Raw genomic sequence first — 27,364 nt, 5'->3', positions numbered from 1 at the left:
TGAGGTGTTTTATCTCCGTTATGCGCGCCGTGAAGGTTCTCTGTACATTTTCTAGGTCAGCAATTTCATCTGCCTTGAAAGGCGCTGTTAGTGTGCAGCAATATTCCAGCCTAGATAGAACAAGCGACCTGGGTTTGGCATACATAGTTTTGAAGGTTCTCATTATCCATTCTGTCATTTTTCTAGCAGATGCGATTGATACAATGTTTTGATCTTTGAAAGTGAAATCTTCTGACATTATCACTCTCAGGTCTTTTACATTAGTTTATCGCTCCATTGTAAGATTGGAATTTGTTTTATACACTGATATTGTTTTAATTTCCTCACATTTTCCATATCGGAGCAACTCAAATTTCTCAACTTTGAACATATTATTGATTTCTGCGGCTCATTTACAAATTTGGTTGATGTCCGCCTGGACTCTTGCAGTGTCTTCAGTGGTGGACACTCATGCAAATTTGGGTGTCATCTACGAAGCAAAACACGCCATTGTGGCTTACATCCCTGTCCATGTCCCTCTTAGTGAACACAAGGTTCACGCTGCTAGTTGATGGCATAACTCCCACTTAGTGAGCACAAGGTTAACACTGCTAGTGGATGGCATTACTCCCACTTATCGAACACAAAGTTCACACTGCTAGTTGATGGCATAAGTCCCACTTAGTGAGCACAAGGTTCACGCTGCTAGTGGATGGCATTACTCCCACTTATCGAACACAAAGTTCACACTGCTAGTTGATGGCATAACTCCCACTTAGTGAGCACAAGGTTCACGCTGCTAGTGGATGGCATTACTCCCACTTATCGAACACAAAGTTCACACTACTAGTTGATGGCATAAGTCCCACTTAATGAGCACAAGGTTAACACTGCTAGTGGATGGCATAAGTCCCACTTAGTTAACACAAGGTTAACACTGCTAGTGGATGGCATTACTCCCACTTATCGAACACAAAGTTCACACTGCTAGTTGATGGCATAAGTCCCACTTAGTTAACACAAGGTTAACACTGCTAGTGGATGGCATAACGCCCACTTAGTGAATACAAGGTTCACACTGCCAGTGGATGGCATAAGTCCCACTTAGTGAACACAAGGTTAACACTGCTAGTGGATGGCATAAGTCCCATTTATCGAACACAGTTCACACTGCTAGTTGATGGCATAAGTCCCACTTAGTGAGCACAAGGTTAACACTGCTAGTGGATGGCATAAGTCCCACTTAGTTAACACAAGGTTAACACTGCTAGTGGATGGCATAAGTCCCACTTAGTTAACACAAGGTTAACACTGCTAGTGGATGGCATAAGTCCCACTTAGTTAACACAAGGTTAACACTGCTAGTGGATGGCATAACGCCCACTTAGTGAATACAAGGTTCACACTGCCAGTGGATGGCATAAGTCCCACTTAGTGAACACAAGGTTAACACTGCTAGTGGATGGCATAAGTCCCACTTAGTTAACACAAGGTTAACACTGCTAGTGGATGGCAAACGCCCACTTAGTGAATACAAGGTTCACACTGCCAGTGGATGGCATAAGTCCCACTTAGTGAGCACAAGGTTAACACTGCTAGTGGATGGCATAAGTCCCACTTAGTGAACACAAGGTTCACACTGCTAGTGGATGATATAAGTCCCACTTAGTGAACACAAGGTTCACACTGCTAGTGGATGATATAAGTCCCACTTAGTGAACACAAGGTTAACACTGCTAGTGGATGGCATGACGCCAACTTAGTAAACACAAGGTTAATACTGCTAGTGGGTGGCAGAAGTCCCACTTAGTGAACACAAGTTTCATGTTGCTAGTGGATGGCCTAATTCCAACTTAGTGAACACAAAGTTCACACTGCTAGTGGATGGCATAAGTCCCACTTAGTGAACACAAGTTTCATGCTGCTAGTGGATGGCCTAATTCCAACTTAGTGAACACAAAGTTCACACTGCTAGTGGATGGCATAAGTCCCACTTAGTGAACACAAGGTTCACGCTGCTAGTGGATGGCAGAAGTCTCACTTAGTGAACACAAGTTTCATGCTGCTAGTGGATGGCCTAATTCCAACTTAGTGAACAAAGTTCACACTGCTAGTGGATGGCATAAGTCCCACTTAGTGAACACAAGGTTCACACTGCAAGTTGATGGCATAATTCCCACTTAGTGAGAACAAACTTCACACTGCTAGTTTATGGCATAAGTCCCACTTAGTGAGCACAAGGTTCACGCTGCTAGTGGATGGCAGAAGTCCCACTTAGTGAATATAAGTTTCACGCTGCTAGTGGATGGCATAATTCCCACTTAGTGAGCACAAGGTTCACACTGCTAGTTGATGGCATAAGTCCCACTTAGTGAACACAAGGTTCACACTGCTAGTTGATGGCATAAGTCCCACTTAGTGAACACAAGGTTCACACTGTTAGTTGATGGCCTAAGTCCCACTTAGTGAACACAAGGTTCACACTGCTAGTTGATGGCATAAGTCCCACTTAGTGAACACAAGGTTCACACTGCTAGTTGATGGCATAAATCCCACTTAGTGAACACAAGTTTCATGCAGCTAGTGGATGGCATAAGTCCCACTTAGTGAACATAAGTTTCATGCAGCTAGTGGATGGCATAAGTCCCACTTAGTGAACACAAGGTTCACACTGCTAGTTGATGGCATAAATCCCAGTTAGTGAACACAAGGTTCACACTGCTAGTTGATGGCATAAATCCCACTTAGTGAACATAAGTTTCATGCAGCTAGTGGATGGCATAAGTCCCACTTAGTTAACACAAGGTTCACACTGCTAGTTGATGGCATAAGTCCCACTTAGTGAACATAAGTTTCATGCAGCTAGTGGATGGCATAAGTCCCACTTAGTGAACACAAGGTTCACACTGCTAGTTGATGGCATAAGTCCCACTTAGTAAACACAAGGTTCACACTGCTAGTTGATGGCATAAGTCCCACTTAGTGAACACAAGGTTCACACTGCTAGTTGATGGCATAAGCCCCACTTAGTGAACACAAGGTTCACACTGCTAGTTGATGGCATAAGTCCCACTTAGTGAACACAAGGTTCACACTGCTAGTTGATGGCATAAATCCCACTTAGTGAACACAAGTTTCATGCAGCTAGTGGATGGCATAAGTCCCACTTAGTGAACACAAGGTTCACACTGCTAGTTGACGGCATAAATCCCACTTAGTGAACATAAGTTTCATGCAGCTAGTGGATGGCATAAGTCCCACTTAGTAAACACAAGGTTCACACTGCTAGTTGATGGCATAAGTCCCACTTAGTGAACACAAGGTTCACACTGCTAGTTGATGGCATAAATCCCACTTAGTGAACACAAGTTTCATGCAGCTAGTGGATGGCATAAGTCCCACTTAGTGAACACAAGGTTCACACTGCTAGTTGACGGCATAAATCCCACTTAGTGAACATAAGTTTCATGCAGCTAGTGGATGGCATAAGTCCCACTTAGTAAACACAAGGTTCACACTGCTAGTTGATGGCATAAGCCCCAGTTTAAATATTTTATAGAATAAATACTGATGTTTTCTATACAACAATTGAAGAATGCTTCTGTTTGGCTTGAAAATATTACTATTATTAAATTTTATTATAACACAGGTTCTCTCACTGTGAGTTGTATTAATTTTAATTTGACTATTTGTTTTGTAAATTCTTTCCCTTATGATAACTAAAGAATGCATCTTCTGATCGGCATCAAACCCTAAATTTTATTGGATCTTATCATGAAATTCTGTTTTTGCTGTTAATTTTGTTAGTCCCATCAATTTTTTATTTAATAAAAATATGTTTTCTTCAGAAATTACAGAGAATTTTAAATAGGATGTAAATAAGAGAAGAAACTTGAAATAAATAAAATTCCAATGTTTAATTTTGTTTTTAATTTAAACGAGGCAAAACTTTCTTAATTTTTATAACATTATCAGCCAGACTTTTGTTTCCTTTCTCATTAATTACGTTTATTACTCATGATCACCTTGCTTGATAACCTTCATTAATTACGTTTATTACTCATAATCACCTTGCTTGATAACCTTCATTAATTACCTTTATTACTCATGATCACCTTGCTTGATAACCTTCATTAATTACGTTTATTACTCATGATCACTTTGCTTGATAACCTTCATTAATTACGTTTATTACTCATGATCACTTTGCTTGATAACCTTCATTAATTACTTTTATTACTCATGATCACCTTGCTTGATAACCTTCATTAATTACGTTCATTACTCATTATCACCTTGCTTGATAACCTTCATTAATTACGTTTATTACTCATGATCACCTTGCTTGATAACCTTCATTAATTATGTTTATTACTCATGATCACCTTGCTTGATAACCTTCATTAATTACGTTTATTACTCATGATCACCTTGCTTGATAACCTTCATTAATTACGTTTATTACTCATGATCACCTTGCTTGATAGCCTTCATTAATTACGTTTATTACTCATGATCACCTTGCTTGATAACCTTCATTAATTACGTTTATTACTCATGATCACCTTGCTTGATAACCTTCATTAATTACGTTTATTACTCATGATCACCTTGCTTGATAACCTTCATTAATTATGTTTATTACTCATGATCACCTTGCTTGATAACCTTCATTAATTACGTTTATTACTCATGATCACCTTGCTTGATAACCTTCATTAATTACGTTTATTACTCATGATCACCTTGCTTGATAACCTTCATTAATTACGTTTATTACTCATGATCACCTTGCTTGATAACCTTCATTAATTACGTTTATTACTCATGATCACCTTGCTTGATAACCTTCATTAATTATGTTTATTACTCATGATCACCTTGCTTGATAACCTTCATTAATTACGTTTATTACTCATGATCACCTTGCTTGATAACCTTCATTAATTACGTTTATTACTCATGATCACCTTGCTTGATAACCTTCATTAATTACGTTTATTACTCATGATCACCTTGCTTGATAACCTTCATTAATTACGTTTATTACTCATGATCACCTTGCTTGATAACCTTCATTAATTATGTTTATTACTCATGATCACCTTGCTTGATAACCTTCATTAATTACGTTTATTACTCATGATCACCTTGCTTGATAACCTTCATTAATTACGTTTATTACTCATGATCACCTTGCTTGATAACCTTCATTAATTACGTTTATTACTCATGATCACCTTGCTTGATAACCTTCATTAATTACGTTTATTACTCATGATCACCTTGCTTGATAACCTTCATTAATTACGTTTATTACTCATGATCACCTTGCTTGATAACCATCATTAATTACGTTTATTACTCATGATCACCTTGCTTGATAACCTTCATTAATTACGTTTATTACTCATGATCACCTTGCTTGATAACCATCATTAATTACGTTTATTACTCATGATCACCTTGCTTGATAACCTTCATTAATTACGATTACTCATGATCACCTTGCTTGATAACCTTCATTAATTATGTTTATTACTCATGATCACCTTGCTTGATAACCTTCATTAATTACGTTTATTACTCATGATCACCTTGCTTGATAACCTTCATTAATTACGTTTATTACTCATGATCACCTTGCTTGATAACCTTCATTAATTACGTTTATTACTCATGATCACCTTGCTTGATAACCTTCATTAATTACGTTTATTACTCATGATCACCTTGCTTGATAACCTTCATTAATTACGTTTATTACTCATGATCACCTTGCTTGATAACCATCATTAATTACGTTTATTACTCATGATCACCTTGCTTGATAACCTTCATTAATTACGTTTATTACTCATGATCACCTTGCTTGATAACCATCATTAATTACGTTTATTACTCATGATCACCTTGCTTGATAACCTTCATTAATTACGTTTATTACTCATGATCACCTTGCTTGATAACCATCATTAATTACGTTTATTACTCATGATCACCTTGCTTGATAACCTTCATTAATTACGTTTATTACTCATGATCACCTTGCTTGATAACCTTCATTAATTACGTTTATTACTCATGATCACCTTGCTTGATAACCTTCATTAATTACGTTTATTACTCATGATCACCTTGCTTGATAACCATCATTAATTACGTTTATTACTCATGATCACCTTGCTTGATAACCTTCATTAATTACGTTTATTACTCATGATCACCTTGCTTGATAACCTTCATTAATTACGTTTATTACTCATGATCACCTTGCTTGATAACCTTCATTAATTACGTTTATTACTCATGATCATCTTGCTTGATAACCTTCATTAATTACGTTTATTACTCATGATCACCTTGCTTGATAACCTTCATTAATTACGTTTATTACTCATGATCACCTTGCTTGATAACCTTCATTAATTACGTTTATTACTCATGATCACCTTGCTTGATAACCTTCATTAATTACGTTTATTATTCATGATCACCTTGCTTGATAACCTTCATTAATTACGTTTATTACTCATGATCACCTTGCTTGATAACCTTCATTAATTACGTTTATTACTCATGATCACCTTGCTTGATAACCTTCATTAATTACGTTTATTACTCATGATCACCTTGCTTGATAACCATCATTAATTACGTTTATTACTCATGATCACCTTGCTTGATAACCTTCATTAATTACGTTTATTACTCATGATCACCTTGCTTGATAACCATCATTAATTACGTTTATTACTCATGATCACCTTTCTTGATAACCTTCATTAATTACGTTTATTACTCATGATCACCTTGCTTGATAACCTTCATTAATTACGTTTATTACTCATGATCACCTTGCTTGATAACCATCATTAATTACGTTTATTACTCATGATCACCTTGCTTGATAACCTTCATTAATTACGTTTATTACTCATGATCACCTTGCTTGATAACCTTCATTAATTACGTTTATTACTCATGATCACCTTGCTTGATAACCTTCATTAATTACGTTTATTACTCATGATCGCCTTGCTTGATAACCTTCATTAATTACGTTTATTACTCATGATCGCCTTGCTTGATAACCTTCATTAATTACGTTTATTACTCATGATCGCCTTGCTTGATAACCTTCATTAATTACGTTTATTACTCATGATCACCTTGCTTGATAACCTTCATTAATTACGTTTATTACTCATGATCACCTTGCTTGATAACCTTCATTAATTACGTTTATTACTCATGATCACCTTGCTTGATAACCTTCATTAATTACGTTTATTACTCATGATCACCTTGCTTGATAACCTTCATTAATTACGTTTATTACTCATGATCACCTTGCTTGATAACCTTCATTAATTACGTTTATTACTCATGACCACCTTGCTTGATAACCTTCATTAATTACGTTTATTACTCATGATCACCTTGCTTGATAACCTTCATTAATTACGTTTATTACTCATGATCACCTTGCTTGATAACCTTCATTAATTACGTTTATTACTCATGATCACCTTGCTTGATAACCTTCATTAATTACGTTTATTACTCATGATCACCTTGCTTGATAACCTTCATTAATTACGTTTATTACTCATGATCACCTTGCTTGATAACCTTCATTAATTACGTTTATTACTCATGATCACCTTGCTTGATAACCTTCATTAATTACGTTTATTACTCATGATCACCTTGCTTGATAACCTTCATTAATTACGTTTATTACTCATGATCACCTTGCTTGATAACCTTCATTAATTACGTTTATTACTCATGATCACCTTGCTTGATAACCTTCATTAATTACGTTTATTACTCATGATCACCTTGCTTGATAACCTTCATTAATTACGTTTATTACTCATGATCACCTTGCTTGATAACCTTCATTAATTACGTTTATTACTCATGATCACCTTGCTTGATAACCTTCATTAATTACGTTTGTTATTCATGATCACCTTGCTTGATAACCTTCATTAATTACGTTTATTACTCATGATCACCTTGCTTGATAACCTTCATTAATTACGTTTATTACTCATGATCACCTTGCTTGATAACCTTCATTAATTACGTTTATTACTCATGATCACCTTGCTTGATAACCTTCATTAATTACGTTTATTACTCATGATCACCTTGCTTGATAACCTTCATTAATTACGTTTATTACTCATGATCACCTTGCTTGATAACCTTCATTAATTACGTTTATTACTCATGATCACCTTGCTTGATAACCTTCATTAATTACGTTTATTACTCATGATCACCTTGCTTGATAACCTTCATTAATTACGTTTATTACTCATGATCACCTTGCTTGATAACCTTCATTAATTACGTTTATTACTCATGATCACCTTGCTTGATAACCTTCATTAATTACGTTTATTACTCATGATCACCTTGCTTGATAACCTTCATTAATTACATTTATTACTCATGATCACCTTGCTTGATAACCTTCATTAATTACGTTTATTACTCATGATCACCTTGCTTGATAACCTTCATTAATTACGTTTATTACTCATGATCACCTTGCTTGATAACCTTCATTAATTACGTTTATTACTCATGATCACCTTGCTTGATAACCTTCATTAATTACGTTTATTACTCATGATCACCTTGCTTGATAACCTTCATTAATTACGTTTATTACTCATGATCACCTTGCTTGATAACCTTCATTAATTACGTTTATTACTCATGATCACCTTGCTTGATAACCTTCATTAATTACGTTTATTATTCATGATCACCTTGCTTGATAACCTTCATTAATTACGTTTATTACTCATGATCACCTTGCTTGATAACCTTCATTAATTACGTTTATTACTCATGATCACCTTGCTTGATAACCTTCATTAATTACGTTTATTATTCATGATCACCTTGCTTGATAACCTTCATTAATTACGTTTATTACTCATGATCACCTTGCTTGATAACCTTCATTAATTACGTTTATTACTCATGATCACCTTGCTTGATAACCTTCATTAATTACGTTTATTATTCATGATCACCTTGCTTGATAACCTTCATTAATTACGTTTATTATTCATGATCACCTTGCTTGATAACCTTCATTAATTACGTTTATTACTCATGATCACCTTGCTTGATAACCTTCATTAATTACGTTTATTACTCATGATCACCTTGCTTGATAACCTTCATTAATTACGTTTATTACTCATGATCACCTTGCTTGATAACCTTCATTAATTACGTTTATTACTCATGATCACCTTGCTTGATAACCTTCATTAATTACGTTTATTATTCATGATCACCTTGCTTGATAACCTTCATTAATTACGTTTATTACTCATGATCACCTTGCTTGATAACCTTCATTAATTACGTTTATTACTCATGATCACCTTGCTTGATAACCTTCATTAATTACGTTTATTATTCATGATCACCTTGCTTGATAACCTTCATTAATTACGTATATTATTCATGATCACCTTGCTTGATAACCTTCATTAATTACGTTTATTACTCATGATCACCTTGCTTGATAACCTTCATTAATTACGTTTATTACTCATGATCACCTTGCTTGATAACCTTCATTAATTACGTTTATTACTCATGATCACCTTGCTTGATAACCTTCATTAATTACGTTTATTATTCATGATCACCTTGCTTGATAACCTTCATTAATTACGTTTATTATTCATGATCACCTTGCTTGATAACCTTCATTAATTACGTTTATTATTCATGATCACCTTGCTTGATAACCTTCATTAATTACGTTTATTATTCATGATCACCTTGCTTGATAACCTTCATTAATTACGTTTATTACTCATGATCACCTTGCTTGATAACCTTCATTAATTACGTTTATTATTCATGATCACCTTGCTTGATAACCTTCATTAATTACGTTTATTACTCATGATCACCTTGCTTGATAACCTTCATTAATTACGTTTATTACTCATGATCACCTTGCTTGATAACCTTCATTAATTACGTTTATTATTCATGATCACCTTGCTTGATAACCTTCATTAATTACGTTTATTACTCATGATCACCTTGCTTGATAACCTTCATTAATTACGTTTATTATTCATGATCACCTTGCTTGATAACCTTCATTAATTACGTTTATTACTCATGATCACCTTTCTTGATAACCTTCATTAATTACGTTTATTACTCATGATCACCTTGCTTGATAACCTTCATTAATTACGTTTATTACTCATGATCACCTTGCTTGATAACCTTCATTAATTACGTTTATTATTCATGATCACCTTGCTTGATAACCTTCATTAATTACGTTTATTATTCATGATCACCTTGCTTGATAACCTTCATTAATTACGTTTATTATTCATGATCACCTTGCTTGATAACCTTCATTAATTACGTTTATTACTCATGATCACCTTGCTTGATAACCTTCATTAATTACGTTTATTATTCATGATCACCTTGCTTGATAACCTTCATTAATTACGTTTATTACTCATGATCACCTTGCTTGATAACCTTCATTAATTACGTTTATTACTCATGATCACCTTGCTTGATAGCCTTCATTAATTACGTTTATTATTCATGATCACCTTGCTTGATAACCTTCATTAATTACGTTTATTACTCATGATCACCTTGCTTGATAACCTTCATTAATTACGTTTATTACTCATGATCACCTTGCTTGATAACCTTCATTAATTACGTTTATTACTCATGATCACCTTGCTTGATAACCATCATTAATTACGTTTATTACTCATGATCACCTTGCTTGATAACCTTCATTAATTACGTTTATTACTCATGATCACCTTGCTTGATAACCTTCATTAATTACGTTTATTACTCATGATCACCTTGCTTGATAACCTTCATTAATTACGTTTATTACTCATGATCACCTTGCTTGATAACCTTCATTAATTACGTTTATTACTCATGATCACCTTGCTTGATAACCACCATTAATTACGTTTATTACTCATGATCACCTTGCTTGATAACCTTCATTAATTACGTTTATTATTCATGATCACCTTGCTTGATAACCTTCATTAATTACGTTTATTACTCATGATCACCTTGCTTGATAACCTTCATTAATTACGTTTATTAGTCATGATCACCTTGCTTGATAACCTTCATTAATTACGTTTATTACTCATGATCACCTTGCTTGATAACCTTCATTAATTACGTTTATTACTCATGATCACCTTGCTTGATAACCTTCATTAATTACGTTTATTACTCATGATCACCTTGCTTGATAACCTTCATTAATTACGTTTATTACTCATGATCACCTTGCTTGATAACTGTTGCGGCCCCTGCCAAACTAGCGGTTAAATAGTTAACCTGCCGGCCGGCAGTACCACTGGGTGCGTCATCAAACCCAATGTGGGGGCTGCTGAGCCGGCCTTAGAGCAGTAAGAGCCTGAGTGCCTCACGGTACACACCTAAGCAGTAGGTACCTGACCACCGAAGGGTACACGTCTACTGGCTTTAGTAACAGTATGTACCAGAGCGCCTCGCTGTACACACCTAAGCAGTAGGTACCTGACCACCGAAGGGTACACGTCTACTGGCTTTAGAAATATTATGTACCTGAGCGCCTCGCTGTACACACCTAAGCAGTAGGTACCTGACCACCGAAGGGTACACGTCTACTGGCTTTAGTAACAGTATGTACCAGAGCGCCTCGCTGTACACACCTAAGCAGTAGGTACCTGACCACCGAAGGGTACACGTCTACTGGCTTTAGAAATATTATGTACCTGAGCGCCTCGCTGTACACACCTAAGCAGTAGGTACCTGACCACCGAAGGGTACACGTCTACTGGCTTCAACATTAAGTACCTGAACTCCTCAGGGTACACGTCTATGCAGTAGGTACCTGACCACCGAATCGTACCTATCTACTGGCGTTAGAAGAACCGCTCACCGCAGCTCACTGAGTCTGTTGGCCTCAGTTACTTGACGGCCGCATTCAGTGAGCTTGCAGCATGGTGTTCGGCTAGCAGTGTGTCAACCGCCTTTGGAGAGGATTTACTGGACTACCGGTGATGTCTGTGGACTCACCGTCTACGTTGATCAACTGTGGGCCGGAGTCGTCAGATGCTGTTTAGTGGGACATTACATGAAGAAAAGGTTGGAGTGTTACACTGAACTGGGCCAGGACCGTAGTGTGACACTGAGGGACGTACGATGGAGTGGAACACTGAGATATGCACAGGACCGTAGTGGAACACTGAGATGAAAAGGGTGTCGTGGGACGCTGAAGATGGCCTGGTTGTAGTGTACACTGAACAGTGTCGTGTGACTGACTTCGTGTCGTGAGAGGCAGTTGATTGTAATTTATTATTATAAAAATGTTATTTATAATTTATTGTTTTAGCATAGAGATATATATATATATAGTGACAGTAGTGTCAAGAGTTGTACCCTGTGTAGGGTTATTAATTATATTTTAGTAAAATGCTGATTATAATTTATTATAGTAACATGTACATATTATTATTATATCAGTTCAAATACCTCTAGACCAAAGATAGTTGATTTTTATATATTAAAGATTAATTTATATTAATGTGTGTATTTATGTATCCCGAACTCTTTATTACAAAAGAAGTAAATCTTACCATCTTCATTTAAAAATTATTTTTTTGTAATAATAACCTTCATTAATTACGTTTATTACTCATGATCACCTTGCTTGATAACCTTCAAAATTTCACTGATTTATCGTTCGTGAAAGTTTTCATGAGATTCAAATTATTTGTGAATAATTACAAAGAAAACAATGAAAGTCGTCTCTGTGGAAGACACAGATAAATTACAAGTGTATTTAAGTTAAGTGTTGTAGAGAACAGCAGAGAATAACTGATGAGGTATAGAAAGAATGGAGACTTGTAGAAGGTTAGAGAGATGTCACAGCTGGAACAGATACACAGATCATTAACACTAAGTGTAGAGTCTATAAAGAATTTACATTGCTGGAAATGTTTGAAAGAGAGAGAGAAATTAACATAATATTATACTAGAGATGTATACAAAGGAGGAAATAAAAAATGAACATAGTGAAAAAGAGGGGTGTTAAGAGTACAATAGGAGAACATTGTATCAACAGTCATGGGTCTAGACTACTTAACATTCTCCCTCAAGATATCAGAAGCACTGCTGAGAAGTACCTGCTCTAAGTGCCAGATCAATCAGACTGTGATGGATATGTGGACTAGTAGGCAGCCAACAACAATAGTCTTGTTAACCAGGGAAACACCAGAGAAGCCTGGTTCATGGCTGGATTGTGGCAGTAGAAAACCAATCACATGTATAAAAGTTTACTAGTAAACATTAATATCAACATCACAACTATTTACTGACTCTACCATAACAAAACAGTTTACAGATTATTACAACAAAACATAAATGTAAACTTCCCTAAACATGAAAATTTAAGGTCACAATTATTTACACAGTATATATATCCTTAATTAAATATTATTGGTGGAGACTGATACAAGTTGTGGTGCGCTACGACACCACAAGGAAAATAACAGACTGGATAGCTAGATCCTGCCTAGCAAGAGATGCCAGACAATGATGATAATCTTTAATGCACAAGTTCTCTCTAGACTGCAATGTTGACGTACAATAATGACTACTTTTAAAGCAGGAAAAATTACAGATTTAGAAAAAGAACAGAGAAGATTAATTGTTCCTTTAAATTTCGTCAATCACCAGAATTATTGGGAATTTAAAAGTCCTTTCAGCTGAACTCCTTGCAATGTTGACAATGAAAATACAGCATTATTAATAATTGGAAATTTTCAATAGTATTGATCCTAAATGAGACCACATAAAACACTCCTTATAAAAGAGACTTGAAAGTTGTTACAAAATACCACCAGAGATAACCAGAGACGTTGATATTCACTCACCAAGCAGCTGCTGACTTGGATATCTAAGACACAAGTAGAAAGTAGCCAGAAAGTAGCCAGAAAGTAGCTAGAAAGTAGCCTGAAAGTAGTCAGAAAGTAGCCAGAATGTAGCTAGAAAGTAGCCAGAAAGTAGTCAGAAAGTAGCTAGAAAGTAGCCAGAAAGTAGTCAGAAAGTAGCTAGAAAGTAGCCAGAAAGTAGTCAGAAAGTAGCTAGAAAGTAGCCAGAAAGTAGTCAGAAAGTAGCTAGAAAGTAGCCAGAAAGTAGTCAGAAAGTAGCTAGAAAATAGCCAGAAAGTTCCCAGAAAGTAGTCAGAAAGTAGCAAGAAAGTATCCAGAAAGTAGTCAGAAAGTAGATAGAAAGTAGCCAGAAAGTAGCTAGAAAGTAGCCAGAAAGTAGTCAGAAAGTAGCTAGAAAGTAGCCAGAAACTAGCCAGAACGTAGCCAGAAAGTAGCTAGAAAGTAGTCAGAAAGAAGCTAAAAAGTAGCCAGAAAGTAGGCAGAAAGTAGCCAGAAAGCAGCTAGAAAGTAGTCAGAAAGTAGTCAGAAAGTAGCCAGAAAGTAGCCAGAAAGTAATCAGAAAGTAGCCAGAAAATAGAAACAAAGTAGCCAGAAAGAAGACAGAAAGTAGCTAGAAAGTAGTCAGAAAATAGTCAGACAGCAGCCAAAAAGTAGCTAGAAAGTAGCCTGAAAGTAGCCAGAAAGCAGCTAGAAAGTAGCCACAGAGTAGTCAGAAAGTAGCCAGACTGTAGATAGAAAGTAGCCAGAAAGTAGTCAGAAAGTAGATAGAAAGTAGCCAGAAAGTAGTCAGAAAGTAGCTAGAAAGTAGCCAGAAAGTAGTCAGAAAGTAGCTAGAAAATAACCAGAAAGTAGCCAGAAAGTAGTCAGAAAGTAGCTAGAAAGTAGCCAGAAAGTAGTCAGAAAGTAGCTAGAAAGTAGCCAAAAAGTAGCTAGAAAGTAGTTAGAAAGTAGCCAGAAAGTAGTCAGAAAGTAGCTATAAAGTAGCCAGAAAGTAGTCAGAAAGTAGCCAGAAAGTAGCTAGAAAGTAGCCAGAAACTAGCCAGAAGGTAGCCAGAAAGTAGCTAGAAAGTAGTCAGAAAGAAGCTAAAAAGTAGCCAGAAAGTAGCCAGAAAGTAGCCAGAAAGTAGCTAGAAAGTAGTCAGAAAATAGTCAGAAAGTAGTCAGAAAGTAACCAGAAAGAATCCAGAAAGTAGACAGAAAGTAGCAAGAAAGTAGCCAGAAAGTAGCCAGAAAGTAGCCAGAAAGTAGCCAGAAAGTAGCCAGAAAGTAGCCAGAAAGTAGCCAGGAAGTATGTAGAAAGTAGCCAGAAAGTAGTCAGAAAGAAGCCAGAAAGTACTCAGAAATTAGCCAGAAAGTAACCAGAAAGTAGTCAGAAAGTAGCCAGAAAGTAGCAAGAGAGTAGTCAGAAAGTAATCAGAAAATAGAAAGAAAGTAGCCAGAAACTAGCCAGAAACTAGCCAGAAAGTAGCCAGAAAGTGTCCAGAAAGTAGTCAGAAAGTAGCCTTCAACTAGTCAGAAAGTAGTCAGAAAGTAGCCTTCAAGTAGTCAGAAAGTAGCCTTCAAGTAGTGAGAAAGTAGCCAGAAAGTAGCCAGGAAGTATCTAGAAAATAGCCAGAAAGTAGCCAGAAAGAAGCCAGAAAGTAGTCAGAAAGTAGCCAGAAAGTAGCCAGAAAGTAGCCAGAAAGTAGTCAGAAAGTAGCCAGAAAGTAGCAAGAAAGTAATCAGAAAGTAGCCAGAAACTAGCCAGAAACTAGCCAGAAACTAGCCAGAAAGTAGTCAGCAAGTAGCCAGAAAGTTGTCAGAAAGTAGTCGGAAAGTAGCCAGAAAGTAGCCCGAAAGTAGCCAGAAAGTAGCCAGAGAGTGGCTAGATAGTAATCAGAAAATTGTCTGAATGTAACAAGAAAGTAGCTAGAAAGTAACCACAAAGTAGTCAGAAAGTAGCCAGAAAAGAGACAGAAAGTAGCCAGAAAGTAGCAAGAGAGTAGCCAGAAAGTAGCAAAAAAATAGCCAGAAAGCAGTCAGAAAGTAGCTAGAAAACAGCTTGAAAGTAGCTAAGACAGTAGTCAGAAAGTAGTCAGAATGTAGCCAGAAAGTACCTAGAAAGTAACCAGAAAGTAGCTAGAAAGTAGCTAGAAAGTAGCCAGAAAGTAGTCAGAAAGTAGCCAAAAAGTAGCCAGAAAGTAGACAGAAAGTAGTCAGAAAGTAGCCAGAAAACAGTTAGAATGTAGCCAGAAAATAGCCAGAAAGTTGCCAGGAACTAGCCAGAAAGTAGCAAGAAAGTAACCAGAAAGTAGCAAGAAAGTAATCAGAAAGTAGCTAGAAAGTAGCCAGAAAGTACCTAGAAAGTATCCAGAAAGTAGCCAGAATATAGCCAGAAAGTACTCAGAAAGTAGCTAGAAAGTAGCCAGAAAGTAGTCAGAAAGTAGCCAGAAAGTAGCCAGAAAGTAGCCAGAAAGTAGTCAGAAAGTAGCCAGAAATTAGCCAGAAAGTAGTCAGAAAGTAGCCAGAAAGTAGCCAGAAAGTAGCCAGAAAGTAGCCAGAAAGTTGCCAGAAAGTGGCCAGAAAGTAGTCAGAAAATAGCCAGAAAGTAGCCAAAAAGTAGCAAGAAAGTAGACAGAAAGTAGCTAGAAAATAGCCAGAAAGTTGCCAGAAAGTAGTCAGAAAGCAGCCAGAAAGTTGCCAGAAAGTAGCCAGAGAGCAACCAGAAAGTAGCCAGAGAGTAGTCAGAAAGTAGCCAGAAACTAGGAGAAAGTAGCCAGAAAGTAGTCAGAAAGTAGCCAGAAAGTAGCCAGAAAGCAGTCAGAAAGTAGACAGAAAGTAGTAAGAAAGTAGCCATAAAGTAGCCATAAAGTAGCCATAAAGTAGCCATAAAGTAGTCAGAAAGTAGTCAGAAAGTAGTCAGAAAGTAGCTAGAAAGTAGCCAGAAAGTAGTCAGAAAGTAGCCAGAAAGTAGTCAGAAAGTAGCCAGAAAGTAGAGAGAAAGTAGTCAGAAAGTAACCAGAAAGTAGCCAGAAAGTAGTCAGAAAGTAGCTAGAAAGTAGCCAGAAATTAGCCAGAAAGTAGCCAGAAAGTAGCGAGAAAGTAGCCAGAAAGTAGCTAGGAAGTAGCCAGAAAGTAGTGAAGAACTAGCCAGAAAATAGCCAGAAAGTAGCTAAGAAAGTAGTCAGAAAGCAGTCAGAAAGTAGCCAGAAAGTAGCTAGAATGTAACCAGAAAGTAGCCAGAAAGTAGCCACAAAGTAGTCAGAAAGTAGCCTGAAACTAGCCAGAAACTAGCCAGAAAGTAGCCAGAAAGTAGTCAGAAAGTAGCCAGAAACTAGCCAGAAAGTAGCCAGAAACTAGCCAGAAAGTAGCCAGAAAGTATTCAGAGAGTAGCCTTCAAGTTGTCAGAAAGTAGCCAGAAAGTAGCCAGAAAGTAGTCAGGAAGTAGCCAGAAATTAGCCTGAAAGTAGCCAAAAAATTGTCAGAAAGTAGCCAGAAAGTAGTCCGAAAGTAGTCAGAAAGTAGCCGGAAAGCAGGCAGAAAGTTGCCAGAAAGTAGTCAGAAAGTATCCAGAAAGTAGACAGAAAGTAGGCAGAAAGTAGCCAGAAAGTAGCCAGAAAGTAGCCAGAAAGTAGCCAGAAAGTATCTGTTGCAAAGATCTGTTTGTGACTTGAAAAAGCCCACTGTGTGGGTGAAACGTTGTCAATAAAGGATCACATTATACTGCATATGTGTTTATATTTCCAGGCAGAAAGTAGCCAGAAAGTAGCCAGAGTAAAGAATAAAGTTTATCTTAATTACGAACGTCACTTCTGACTGACTTAAAATGTATTATACAGAAACAGAACTGCAGCAGAAACTTAAAGTGAAACTAACTGCTATTACTTTTACATACATGGAGTGGGATGGAGTGTGGTGGAGTGTGGAAGGGAGTGGTGGAGTGTGGTGGAGTGTGGTGGAGTGTAGTGGAGTGGGATGGAATAAGGTGAAGAGGAATTATATATCATATGTCAACCACAATACCTTATCGTAATATTAAGTATACTTGAAGGTCAAACTTTTAATTGTTACAAGAATTTGTATCTTCCTTATTCGGTTTACTTATGATGTGAGAAAACCTTTACAAATCAGTTTCAGTTGTTCATCAGTTCTCATGTGCATGAGAAGCTTCATCTGTCTTCAAACCTTCAACTCTTGATGCAGCTTCGTCATGTGCATGAGAAGCTTCATCTGTCTTCAAACCTTCAACTCTTGATGCAGCTTCGTCATGTGCATGAGAAGCTTCATCTGCAGCTTCTTGTGCAAAAACCTTTGTCAACTCTTTATGCAGCTTCGTCATGTGCATGAGAAACCTCTTCTGATTGTCTTCAAACCTTCAACTCTTGATGCAGCTTCGTCATGTGCATGAGAAACCTCTTCTGATTGTCTTCAAACCTTCAACTCTTGATGCAGCTTCGTCATGTGCATGAGAAACCTCTTCTGATTGTCTTCAAACCTTCAACTCTTGATGCAGCTTCGTCATGTGCATGAGAAACCTCTTCTGATTGTCTTCAAACCTTCAACTCTTGATGCAGCTTCGTCATGTGCATGAGAAGCTTCATCTGTCTTCAAACCTTCAACTCTTGATGCAGCTTCGTCATGTGCATGAGAAACCTCTTCTGATTGTCTTCAAACCTTCAACTCTTGATGCAGCTTCGTCATGTGCATGAGAAACCTCTTCTGATTGTCTTCAAACCTTCAACTCTTGATGCAGCTTCGTCATGTGCATGAGAAACCTCTTCTGATTGTCTTCAAACCTTCAACTCTTGATGCAGCTTCGTCATGTGCATGAGAAACCTCTTCTGATTGTCTTCAAACCTTCAACTCTTGATGCAGCTTCGTCATGTGCATGAGAAACCTCTTCTGATTGTCTTCAAACCTTCAACTCTTGATGCAGCTTCGTCATGTGCATTAGAAACCTCTTCTGATTGTCTTCAAACCTTCAACTCTTGAGTATCTTACTTGGAAGAAACTTATAATTGTTATGTTACTTGACAGTGTAGGTTACAGTATCAAACACAACACTGCCTCAACTGACCTTGTATGGTGACTCATACCTCATACCTGGATGTTACTTGACAGTGTAGGTTACAGTATCAAACACTACACTGCCTCAACTGACCTTGTATGGTGACTCATACCTCCTACCTGAATGTTACTTGCCAGTGTAGGTGCCAGTATCAAACACTACACTGTCTCAACTGACCTTGTATGGTGACTCATACCTCCTACCTGAATGTTACTTGCCAGTGTAGGTGCCAGTATCAAACACTACACTGTCTCAACTGACCTTGTATGGTGACTCATACCTCATACCTGGATGTTACTTGACAGTGTAGGTTACAGTATCAAACACAACACTGTCTCAACTGACCTTGTATGGTGACTCATACCTCATACCTGGATGTTACTTGACAGTGTAGGTTACAGTATCAAACACTACACTGTCTCAACTGACCTTGTGTGGTGACTCATACCTCATACCTGGATGTTACTTGACAGTGTAGGTTACAGTATCAAACACTACACTGCCTCAGCTGTCCTTGTATGGTGACTCATACCTCATACCTGAATGTTACTTGCCAGTGTAGGTGACAGTATCAAACACTACACTGTCTCAACTGACCTTGTATGGTGACTCATACCTCATACCTGGATGTTACTTGACAGTGTAGGTTACAGTATCAAACACTACACTGCCTCAGCTGTCCTTGTATGGTGACTCATATCTGGATGTTACTTGACAGTGTAGGTTACAGTATCAAACACTACACTGCCTCAGCTGTCCTTGTATGGTGACTCATACCTCATACCTGGATGTTACTTGACAGTGTGGGTGACAGTATCAAACACTACACTGCCTCAGCTGTCCTTGTATGGTGACTCATATCTGAATGTTACTTGACAGTGTAGGTGACAGTATGAAACACAACACTGTCTTAGCTGACCTTCTATGGTGATTTATACCTCATACCTGGACGTTACTTACAGTGTAGGTGACGGTATCAAACACTACACTGCCTCAGCTGCCCTTGTATGGTGTCTCATACCTCATACCTGAATGTTATTTGGCAGTGTAGGTGACAGTATCAAACACTACACTGCCTAAGCTGACCTTGTATGGTGACTCATATTTCATACCTGGAAATTTCTTGACAGCATAGGTGACAGTATCAAACACTACACTGCCTAAGCTGACCTTGTATGATGACTCATATTTCATACCTGGAAATTTCTTGACAGCATAGGTGACAGTATCAAACACTACACTGCCTAAGCTGACCTTGTATGATGACTCATATTTCATACCTGGAAATTTCTTGACAGCATAGGTGACAGTATCAAACACTACACTGCCTCAGCTGATCTTGTGTTGTGACTCATACCTCATATGTGGATGTTACTTGAGAGTGTAGGTGACAGTATCAAACACTACACTGTCTCAGCTGACCTTGTATAGTGACTCATACCTCATACCTGGATGCACAGTGTCAATGTCTTAATAATAGACATATTCCGAGTGTATTTATAATAAAAAAATTGTCAGTTTTGCAGGAGGTGTGAGTGTGTTGTGTGAGATGCAAGAAGAACACATGTGGACGGTGTTCCTCGTCCGCCGGCGCCAGACTCCACAAGTGAACTTCACCAGGACCTGGCAAGACTACAAGACTGGCTTCGGTGACCCAAGTGGAGAATATTGGTTGGGTAAGTCCTGTTATCTTGTAGTTCACTCTGATGTGTTGTAGCTCATGAAACTCCATGTTGTAGTTCATGTAACACCATGTGTTGTGTTGTAGTTCAAATATCTCAGAATTGAAATTCATGCTGTTCTCAATGTTGTGTTGTAGTTCACGCAACTCTGTGTTTATGTTCATGCAGCTTCCTGTGTTGTATTTTAGTAGGTATTGTTCTGTGTTGCAAGGTAGTTCTTGGAGTTTTCTATGTCGTGGTGTAACACTTTGTGTCGTATTGTAGTTCATGTAGCTCTCTATGTCGAGTTGTAGTTCAGATAGATCTCTGTGTTGTAGTGTAGTTCAAGTACCTCTATGTTTTGTGTTGTAATTTGTGTAATTCATGTAGTTCTGTGTTGTGTTGTAGTTCATTTACCACTGTGAGTTATGTTGTAGTTCATTTATCACTGTGAGTTGTGTTGTAGTTCATTTACCACTGTGAGTTGTGTTGTAGTTCATTTACCACTGTGAGTTGTGTGGTAGTTCATTTACCACTGTGAGTTGTGTTGTAGTTAATTTATCACTGTGAGTTATGTTGTAGTTCTGTGTTGTGTTGTAGTTCATTTACCACTGTGAGTTGAGTTGTAGTTCATTTACCACTGTGAGTTGTGTTGTAGTTCATTTATCACTGTGAGTTATGTTGTAGTTCTGTGTTGTGTTGTAGTTCATTTACCACTGTGAGTTGAGTTGTAGTTCATTTACCATTGTGAGTTGTGTTGTAGTTAATTTATCACTGTGAGTTATGTTGTAGTTCTGCGTTGTGTTGTAGTTCATTTACCACTGTGAGTTGTGTTGTAGTTCATTTACCACTGTGAGTTGTGTTGTAGTTCATTTACCATTGTGAGTTGTGTTTTGACCCCCGAAACTCTCACTAGGTACACTCCAGGTAGTATTATGTTGTGTTCACGTAGATGTCTCTTGTTGTAGTTCCTGTAGCTCTTTGCAGTGTTTTTCTGGTTCATGTAGCCCTCTGTGTTGTTTTGAAGTTCATTTAACTTTCTGTGTTGTGTTGTAGTTCATGTAGCTCTCTGTGTTGTGTTGTAGTTCATGTAGCTCTCTGTGTTGTGTTGTAGTTCATGTAGCTCTCTGTGTTGTGTTGTAGTTCATGTAGCTCTCTGTGTTGTGTTGTAGTTCATGTAGCTCTCTGTGTTGTGTTGTAGTTCATGTAGCTCTCTGTGTTGTGTTGTAGTTCATGTAGGTCTCTGTGTTGTGTTGTAGTTCATGTAGCTCTCTGTGTTGTGTTGTAGTTCATGTAGCTCTCTGTGTTGTGTTGTAGTTCATGTAGGTCTGTGTTGTGTTGTAGTTCATGTAGCTCTCTGTGTTGTGTTGTAGTTCATGTAGCTCTCTGTGTTGTGTTGTAGTTCATGTTGCTCTCTGTGTTGTGTTATAGTTTTATGTAGCTCTCTGTGTTGTGTTGTAGTTCATGTAGCTCTCTGTGTTGTGTTGTAGTTCATGTAGCTCTCTGTGTTGTGTTGTAGTTCATTTAACTCTCTGTGTTGTGTCTTAGTTCATGTAGCTCTCTGTGTTTTGTTGTAGTTCATGTAGCTCTCTGTGTTTTGTTTTAGTTCAAGTAGCTCTCTGTGTTGTGTCTTAGTTCATGTAGCTCTCTGTGTTGTGTTGTAGTTCATGTAGCTCTCTGTGTTGTGTTGTAGTTCATGCAGCTCTCTGTGTTGTGTCTTAGTTCATGTAGCTCTCTGTGTTGTGTTGTAGTTCATGTAGCTCTCTGTGTTGTGTTGTAGTTCATGTAGCTCTGTGTTTGTGTAGTTCATGTAGTTCTCTGTGTTGTGTTATAGCTGTAGCTCTCTGTTGTGTTGCAGTTCTTTTAACTTTCTATGTTGTGTTGTATTTCATGTAGCTCTCTGTGTTGTGTTGTAGTTCATGTATCTCTCTGTGTTGCGTCTTAATTCATGTAGTTCTCTGTGTTGAGTTGTGTTGCAGTTCATGTTGTGCTATAGCTCTCTGTGTTGTGTTGTAGTTCATGTAGCTCTCTGTGTTGTGTTGTAGTTCATGTAGCTCTCTGTGTTGTGTTGTAGTTCATGTAGCTCTCTGTGTTGTGTTGTAGTTCATGTAGCTCTCTGTGTTGTGTTGTAGTTCATGTAGCTCTCTGTGTTGTGTTGTAGTTCATGTAGCTCTCTGTGTTGTGTTGTAGTTCATGTAGCTCTCTGTGTTGTGTTGTAGTTCATGTAGCTCTCTGTGTTGTGTTGTAGTTCATGTAGCTCTCTGTGTTGTGTTGTAGTTCATGTAGCTCTCTGTGTTGTGTTGTAGTTCATGTAGCTCTCTGTGTTGTGTTGTAGTTCATGTAGCTCTCTGTGTTGTGTTGTAGTTCATGCAGCTCTCTGTGTTGTGTCTTAGTTTATAAAGCTCACTGTGTTGCGTTGTTGTTAATGTAGCTCTCTGTGTTGTGTTGTAGTTCATGTAGCTCTGTGTTGTGTTGTAGTTCATGTAGCTCTCTGTGTTGTGTTGTAGTTCATATAGCTCTCTGTGTTGTGTTGTAGTTCATGTAGCTCTCTGTCTTGTGTTGTAGTTCATGTAGCTCTGTTGTATTGCAGCTCATTCAGCTCTCTGAGTTGTGTTGTAGTTCATTTAACTTTCTGTGTTGTGTTGTAGTTCATGTAGCTCTCTGTCTTGTGTTGTAGTTCATGTAGCTCTGTTGTATTCCAGCTCATGCAGCTCTCTGTGTTGTGTTGTAGTTCATGTATCTCTCTGTGTTGCGTCTTAATTCATGTAGTTCTCTGTGTTGAGTTGTGTTGCAGTTCATGTGGCTCTGTTGTGTTGCAGCTCATGCAGCTCTGTGTGTTTTGTTGTAGTTCTTGTAGCTCTGTGTTGTGTTGTAGTTCATGTAGCTCTCTGTGTTGTGTTGTAGTTCATGTAGCTCTCTGTGTTGTGTTGTAGTTCATATAGCTCTCTGTGTTGTGTTGTAGTTCATGTAGCTCTCTGTGTTGTGTTGTAGTTCATGTAGCTCTCTGTGTTGTGTTGTAGTTCATGTAGCTCTCTGTGTTGTGTTGTAGTTCATGTAGCTCTCTGTGTTGTGTTGTAGTTCATGTAGCTCTCTGTGTTGTGTTGTAGTTCATGTAGCTCTCTGTGTTGTGTTGTAGTTCATATAGCTCTCTGTGTTGTGTTGTAGTTCATGTAGCTCTGTGTGTTGTGTTGTAGTTCATGTAGCTCTGTGTGTTGTGTTGTAGTTCATGTAGCTCAGTGTGTTGTGTTGTAGTTCATGTAGCTCTCTGTGTTGTGTGTTGTAGTTCATGTAGCTCTGTGTGTTGTATTTTAGTTCATGTAGCTCTGTGTGTTGTGTTGTAGTTCATGTAGCTCTGTGTGTTGTATTGTAGTTCATGTAGCTCTGTGTTGTGTGTTGTAGTTCATGTAGCTCTGTGTGTTGTATTTTAGTTCATGTAGCTCTGTGTGTTGTGTTGTAGTTCATGTAGCTCTGTGTGTTGTATTGTAGTTCATGTAGCTCAGTGTGTTGTGTTGTAGTTCATGTAGCTCTGTGTGTTGTGTTGTAGTTCATGTAACTCTCTGTGTTGTGTTGTAGTTCATGTAGCTCTCTGTGTTGTGTTGTAGTTCATGTAGCTCTCTGTGTTGTGTTGTAGTTCATTTAGCTCTGTGTGTTGTGTTGTAGTTCATGTAGTTCTGTGTGTTGTGTTGTAGTTCATGTAGCTCTCTGTGTTGTGTTGTAGTTCATGTAGCTCTCTGTGTTGTGTTGTAGTTCATGTAGCTCTCTGTGTTGTGTTGTAGTTCATGTAGCTCTCTGTGTTGTGTTGTAGTTCATGTAGCTCTCTGTGTTGTGTTGTAGTTCATGTAGCTCTCTGTGTTGTGTTGTAGTTCATGTAGCTCTCTGTGTTGTGTTGTAGTTCATGTAGCTCTCTGTGTTGTGTTGTAGTTCATGTAGCTCTCTGTGTTGTGTTGTAGCTCATGTAGCTCTGTGTGTTGTAGTTCATATAGCTCTGTGTGTTGTGTTGTAGGTCACGTAGCTCTGTGTGTTGTAGTTCATATAGCTCTGAGTGTTGTGTTGTAGCTCATGTAGCTCTGTGTGTTGTAGTTCATGTAGCTCTGTGTGTTGTGTTGTAGTTCATGTAGCTCTGTGTGTTGTGTTGTAGTTCATGTAGCTGTGTGTGTTGTGTTGTAGTTCATGTAGCTCTGTGTGTTGTGTTGTAGTTCATGTAGCTCTCTGTGTTGTGTTGTAGTTCATGTAGCTGTGTGTGTTGTGTTGTAGTTCCTGTCGCTCTCTGTGTTGTGTTGTAGTTCATGTAACTCTGTGTGTTGTGTTGTAGTTCATGTAGCTGTGTGTGTTGTGTTGTAGTTCATGTAGCTGTGTGTGTTGTGTTGTAGTTCATGTACCTCTGCGTGTTGTGTTGAAGTTCATGTAGCTCTGTGTGTTGTGTTGTAGTTCATGTAGCTGTGTGTGTTGTGTTGTAGTTCATGTACCTCTGTGTGTTGTGTTGTAGTTCATGTACCTCTGTGTGTTGTGTTGTAGGTCATGTAGCTCTGTGTGTTGTGTTGTAGTTCATGTATCTCTGTGTGTTGTGTTGTAGTTCATGTACCTCTGTGTGTTGTGTTGTAGGTCATATAGCTCTGTGTGTTGTGTTGTAGTTCATGTAGCTCTGTGTCTTGTGTTGTAGTTCATGTAGCTCTCTGTGTTGTGTTGTAGTTCATGTACCTCTGTGTGTTGTGTTGTAGGTCATATAGCTCTGTGTGTTGTGTTGTAGGTCATGTAGCTCTGTGTGTTGTGTTGTAGTTCATGTAGCTCTGTGTGTTGTGTTGTAGTTCATGTAGCTCTGTGTGTTGTGTTGTAGTTCATGTAGCTCTGTGTGTTGTGTTGTAGCTCATGTAGCTCTGTGTGTTGTGTTGTAGTTCATGTAGCTCTGTGTGTTGTGTTGTAGTTCATGTAGCTGTGTATGTAGTATTGTAGTTCATGTAGCTCTGTGTGTTGTGTTGTAGTTCATGTAGCTCTGTGTGTTGTGTTGTAGTTCATGTAGCTCTGTGTGTTGTGTTGTAGGTCATGTAGCTCTGTGTGTTGTGTTGTAGTTCATGTAGCTCCGTGTATTGTGTTGTAGGTCATGTAGCTCTCTGTGTTGTGTTGTAGCCCATGTAGCTCTGTGTGTTGTGTTGTAGTTCATGTTGCTCTGTGTGTTGTGTTGTAGTTCATGTAGCTCAGTGTGTTGTGTTGTAGTTCATGTTGCTCTGTGTGTTGTGTTGTAGTTCATGTAGCTCAGTGTGTTGTGTTGTAGTTCATGTAGTTCTGTGTGTTGTGTTGTAGTTCATGTATCTCTGTGTGTAGTGTTGTAGTTCATGTAGCTCTGTGTGTTGTGTTGTAGTTCATGTAGCTCTCTGTGTTGTGTTGTAGTTGTAGCTGTGTGTGTTGTGTAGTTCATGTAGCTCTGTGTTGTGTTGTAGTTCATGTAGCTCTCTGTGTTGTGTTGTAGTTCATGTAGCTCTTTGTGTTGTGTTGTAGTTCATGTAGCTCTCTGTGTTGTGTTGTAGTTCATGTAGCTCTGTGTGTTAGTTCATGTGTTGTAGTTCATGTAGCTCTCTGTGTTGTGTTGTAGTTCATGTAGCTCTGTGTGTTGTGTTGTAGTTCATGTAGCTGTCTGTGTTGTGTTGTATTTTATGTAGTTCATGTTTTCATGTAGCTCTCTGTGTTGTGTTGTAGTTCATGTAGCTCTGTGTGTTGTGTTGTAGTTCATGTAGCTCTGTGTGTTGTGTTGTAGTTCATGTAGCTCTGTGTGTTGTGTTGTAGTTCATGTAGCTCTGTGTGTTGTGTTGTAGTTCATGTAGCTCTGTGTGTTGTGTTGTAGTTCATGTAGCTCTGTGTGTTGTGTTGTAGTTCATGTAGCTCTGTGTGTTGTGTTGTAGTTCATGTAGCTCTGTGTGTTGTGTTGTAGTTCATGTAGCTCTGTGTGTTGTGTTGTAGTTCATGTAGCTCTGTGTGTTGTGTTGTAGTTCATGTAGCTCTGTGTGTTGTGTTGTAGTTCATGTAGCTCTGTGTGTTGTGTTGTAGTTCATGTAGCTCTGTGTTGTGTTGTAGTTCATGTAGCTCTGTGTGTTGTGTTGTAGTTCATGTAGCTGTGTGTGTTGTGTTGTAGTTCATGTAGCTGTGTGTGTTGTGTTGTAGTTCATGTTGTGTAGAGAGTACATGTTATGAAGTACATATAATGTACATGTTGATAACGTTACATTATCAGTGAAGATTGTGAATGTCAGAGTGTTGTGATCACCTGCAGGTAATGACAACCTTCACGCCCTGACTAGCGGAGTTCATCGTTACCGACTCAAGGTGATCGCTACCAACCTGCAAGGAGAACAACGATCTGCAGTGTGGGAGACCTTCAGTGTAGCTGATGAACTTAACAAGTATGTGTTAACTCTCTTGTTTATTATGTTATATTCTTCTCCAGCATGTTAGTGTAAGTGATGAACTTAACAAGTATGTGTTAACTCTCTTGTTTATTATGTTATATTCTTCTCCAGCATGTTAGTGTAGCTGATGAACTTAACAAGTATGTGTTAACTCTGTTATTACGTTATATTCTTCTCCAGCATGTTAGTGTAGCTGATGAACTTAACAAGTATGTGTTAACTCTCTTGTTTATTATGTTATATTCTTCTCCAGCATGTTAGTGTAAGTGA

The 27,364-nt window shown here is 37.9% G+C and overlaps 1 protein-coding gene across 1 annotated transcript in view; it reads left to right on the top strand.

Moving 5' to 3' along the window:
• LOC128701024 (angiopoietin-4-like) overlaps positions 1-27,088 on the top strand; it is a gene marked incomplete at its 3' end in the record, with an annotated part of 51,422 nt that extends 24,334 nt beyond the window's left edge. Inside the window, exons 3-4 of the mRNA XM_070080598.1 lie at positions 20,554-20,711; positions 26,959-27,088. Coding sequence (XP_069936699.1) covers positions 20,554-20,711; positions 26,959-27,088 — 288 coding nt within the window. The remainder of the gene's footprint in view (positions 1-20,553; positions 20,712-26,958) is intronic.
• Between the last annotated feature and the right edge of the window lie 276 nt (positions 27,089-27,364).

Source organism: Cherax quadricarinatus, unplaced genomic scaffold, assembly GCF_038502225.1.
Source record: "Cherax quadricarinatus isolate ZL_2023a unplaced genomic scaffold, ASM3850222v1 Contig660, whole genome shotgun sequence".
NCBI classification, from domain to species: Eukaryota; Metazoa; Arthropoda; class Malacostraca; order Decapoda; family Parastacidae; genus Cherax; species Cherax quadricarinatus.
Note: the sequence above shows the minus strand (reverse complement) of the source record. Positions and strands in the feature narration are given on the sequence as shown.